General features: G+C 46.0%; 1 protein-coding gene across 1 annotated transcript in view; it reads right to left on the bottom strand.

The window, feature by feature from the left end:
* Son (SON DNA binding protein) overlaps positions 1–3755 on the bottom strand; it is a 31311-nt gene that overhangs the window by 22783 nt on the left and 4773 nt on the right. The window contains 1 exon segment of the mRNA XM_031364395.1: positions 1–2264. Coding sequence (XP_031220255.1) covers positions 1–2264 — 2264 coding nt within the window.

Raw genomic sequence — 3755 nt, 5'->3', positions numbered from 1 at the left:
GCTGGTTGCTAACATCTGGGAGTCCATACTGCTGGTTGCTAACATCTGGGAGTCCATGGAGCTGGTTGCTAACATCTGGGAGTCCATGGAGCTGGTTGCTAACATCTGGGAGTCCATACTGCTGGTTGCTAACATCTGAGAGTCCATAGAGCTAGTTGCTAACATCTGGGAGTCCATAGAGCTAGTTGCTAACATCTGGGAGTCCATAGTGCTAGAGGCTAACATCTGGGAGTCCATGGTGCTAGAGGCTAACATCTGGGAATCCATGGTATTGGATGCTAACATCTGAGAATCCATAGTGTTGGATGCTAGCATTTGGGAGTCCATGGTGTTGGATGCTAACATATGGGTCTCCATGGTGTTAGAAGCTAACATATGGGATTCTTGGGCCATCAAGGGATCCACTCCTACTGTTACAGAAGTCTCCCCCACCAATGTAGTAGGCAGCTCCTGTGCTACCGTATTATAGGATTCCAGCGCTGTCGTCGAGGGCACCTCCAGGGACTGCGACACGGTCATCGTTGACAGCTCCGATGTTGTCACCACAGACTGAACAGAGATCTCCAGCGCCACAGTTGCCACAGGCTGCCCAGGCAACTCTGGCGCTCCAGGCTGCCCTGGTAACTCTAGCACCCCCGTTGCTAGGGGCTGCCCCAAAAGCTCCAGTGCTCCAGCTGCCCCAGACTGCCCGGAAAACTCCAGTGCCCCAGTTGCCATGAGCTGACCAGGCAACTCTAATGCCCCAGCTGCCACAGACTGCCCTGACAACTCCAGTGCCCTAGTTGCCGAAGGCAGACCTGACAACTCTGGCACCCCAGTCACCGAAGGCTGCCCAGACAACTCCAGCGCTGTGGTTGCCACTGGCTGTCCTGGCAACTCCAGCACCATTGCTGCCTCTGGCTGCCCCAGCAACCCTGTAGCTGTTGTCACCTCAGGATGCCCAGGATGTTCCACCGTTGTCATCGCCACAGGCTGCTCGAACTCTGTCGTCGTCACAGGTTGTTCGGTCAACTCCATTGCTACTGTTACTGCAGGTTGCCCTGTCAACTCTATAGCTGCTGACACTGCAGGCACCCCTGACAACTCCTGTGCCATCACAGGTGGCTCTGGTACCTCCTGTGGTGGCTCCAACCCCATGGATGGTGCTGGAGGCCCTGGCAATTCCTGCGACAACTGTGGCACTGGTGTCACAGAGGGCCCCGGCAACTCAGGGACCACTGTCGCAGGGGGCCCTGGCAACTCAGGCACTGTGGTAGAAAGGGGCCCTGACAACTCTGGCACTGGGGTGGCAGAGGGCCCAGGCAACTCCGGCACTGGAGTCACAGGGGGCCCCTGTGACTCCAGCATGGAGGTCGCAGGTGGCCCCGGCAACTCCACGGCTGAGGCCACCGTCGACTCCTGCAGCTCCACCGCTGTGGTCTTAGGCAGCTCCAGTGACTCCTGAGGTCTTGTCATGGATGAATCTACGATCTCCGATGGTGCTTCTACAGGCTGCTCTGGCAATCTTTGCACGTCAGTTGTAGATGACTCTGGAAAATCCATTGTTGATGGGCTTGGTTCAGGGTGCACCTCAGTAGGTGTCTCTGATACTATTGTGAGGGATTCTGATGGCTCAACCACTTTTGCTATGGGAAGCTCTACCAGCGTGGTCTTTGACATCTCTGGAGGCACAGTCTCCAAAGATTTCAGCACAGACTTCTGATACTCCACTGACATTGTTACAACGGGCTCAGGTGACTTCAGCACTGCTGTTGACATAGGCACTGCTGCTGCTGCGAAGGAATCCAGAATCTTTGTCATTGATGGTTCCAGCATAACTGGCACAGGCTGCTCAGACTGCTCTGAGATTACTGATGTAGATACAACTGACAGTTCTGCAGCTTTTGTAGCTGGCTTCAGAGTCTCTAAAACGTGTGACTCTTGAACCTCCATTGAGACTACTGGAGGTCCCAGCACTAAGGGGGTTTCACTGGCCTCAGATAAGCCAAATGCTCTTACAGGATGTTCCAGTGCCATTGCTGAAGGTTCAGAATCAAACTTTAAGAAGGAATCAGATTCTAGATCAACATTCCCATCATGATGAGATTTCAGCTTGGACTCAGATTCTTCTGGTTGTCTTTTATATTTTTTTTCTTTTTCTTTCTTCTTTTTCTTCTTTTTGTTTTTATGCTTTTTATGCTTCTTTGACTTTTTGGTGGGAACTTCATCAGTAGGATCTGTTTGTACGGATACACATCTACTTTTTCTGGAGGCCTCTTTCAAGTCTGAAAGTAATGAAAAACTGTCAGCCATCCCCAAAGGAGTTTCATGCAAGTTGCCACTATTTTCATTCACATATAGAAACCACAATATAATTCACCTTACTGTGAATAAAAATTTACAAAATAATGTATTGTCTATAAGGCAGTAGACCTGAAGGCTTCCATTTTTCAAATATTTATACAACTGAATAAGTTCATCAAAATAAATTCTTGGTATAATACAAAAACCCATTTAGAGCTAATTTGATCATGTTTTAAGATGGGATACAGCTCAATGGCAGAGCGTTTGCTTAGCAGATGGAAAAGTATGCTCCATTAAAATCTAAAGTTATTTTTCCTCAGGAGCAGTGAGATACCTCAATGAGTAAAGATACAGCAAAACCTGATGATCTGAGTTCAATTGTCAGGACCCATGGGTAGAAGAAAACCAACTCCTATAAATTATTTCTGACTTCCACAAACGAGGTAGTAAATGCACGCACGCATTCACGCAAGCGCTATCTACCTACCCACGTGTGGGCACAAAAGCAATAATATTTTGAAAATTATTCTTCTCTTAGGCTGGGTATAATGGCACACACCTTTAGTCTCAGCATTCCAAAGGCAAAGCTGCCAGGTCTGTGAGCTCCAGGTCAGTCAGAACTACAAAGTGAGGCCCCGTTTCAAAAAGCAATGCAACCCCTCCGTGCCAAAAACCTTGTTCTCAAACTAAAATTATAATAAGTTATTTTAGTATTATTATTATTTTCTTTTTTTGGCTTTTCCAGACAGGGTTTCTCTGTGTAGTCTTGGCTGTCCTGGAACTCACTCTGTAAACCAGGCTCAGAAATCCGCCTGCCTCTGCCTCCCAAGTGCTGGAATTAAAGGCGTGTGCCACCACCGCTCAGCTATAGTAAGTTATTTTAAAACTACATCAATAAATTTATTTTATATTGTTATTTCAATTCCTACTTAAAAAAACTCAATACAGAGCTAGTAAGATTAATGTCCAAAATGCACAGACTGGCAATTAAGTCCTAGATGACAGAAAATGCTCTCACTGAATAACTACTAATATTTTTACTCATCCCATTTATACAGGAAATGGTATGTCACCTATTCTGTAATAGAATGCTTTTGTAAGCCTAAACTAATCCATCACATGGTAGATGAAGGGCCTTGTCCAAATTACTGACACACTGTATACCCTGGGTTTGATCTCCAGGAAGACAGAACAACCAAGTATACCAGGTACAAAGAATATGCTTAATACATGTAAGTTTTCAACAAAGTTCAAGTGACTGCTTCTAAATAAGAATGCCTGAACAAATACAACACCACCTCACTTTTTAAAACTGTCATATTCTGATAAAACCATGTTTCCCTAAACACTGTATTCTTGAAATACAGACCTAACATTTCAACTTGCCTATTTCAGATAAGGCAGTTTACATTCTACCTTATAACCACATAGTAAAATTTACCCCATAGATTTTAAACATAAATCTTAAGGAA

This window comes from Mastomys coucha, unplaced genomic scaffold (genome assembly GCF_008632895.1).
Source record: "Mastomys coucha isolate ucsf_1 unplaced genomic scaffold, UCSF_Mcou_1 pScaffold12, whole genome shotgun sequence".
NCBI classification, from domain to species: Eukaryota; Metazoa; Chordata; class Mammalia; order Rodentia; family Muridae; genus Mastomys; species Mastomys coucha.
This window is presented reverse-complemented; position numbering and strand designations above follow the sequence as displayed.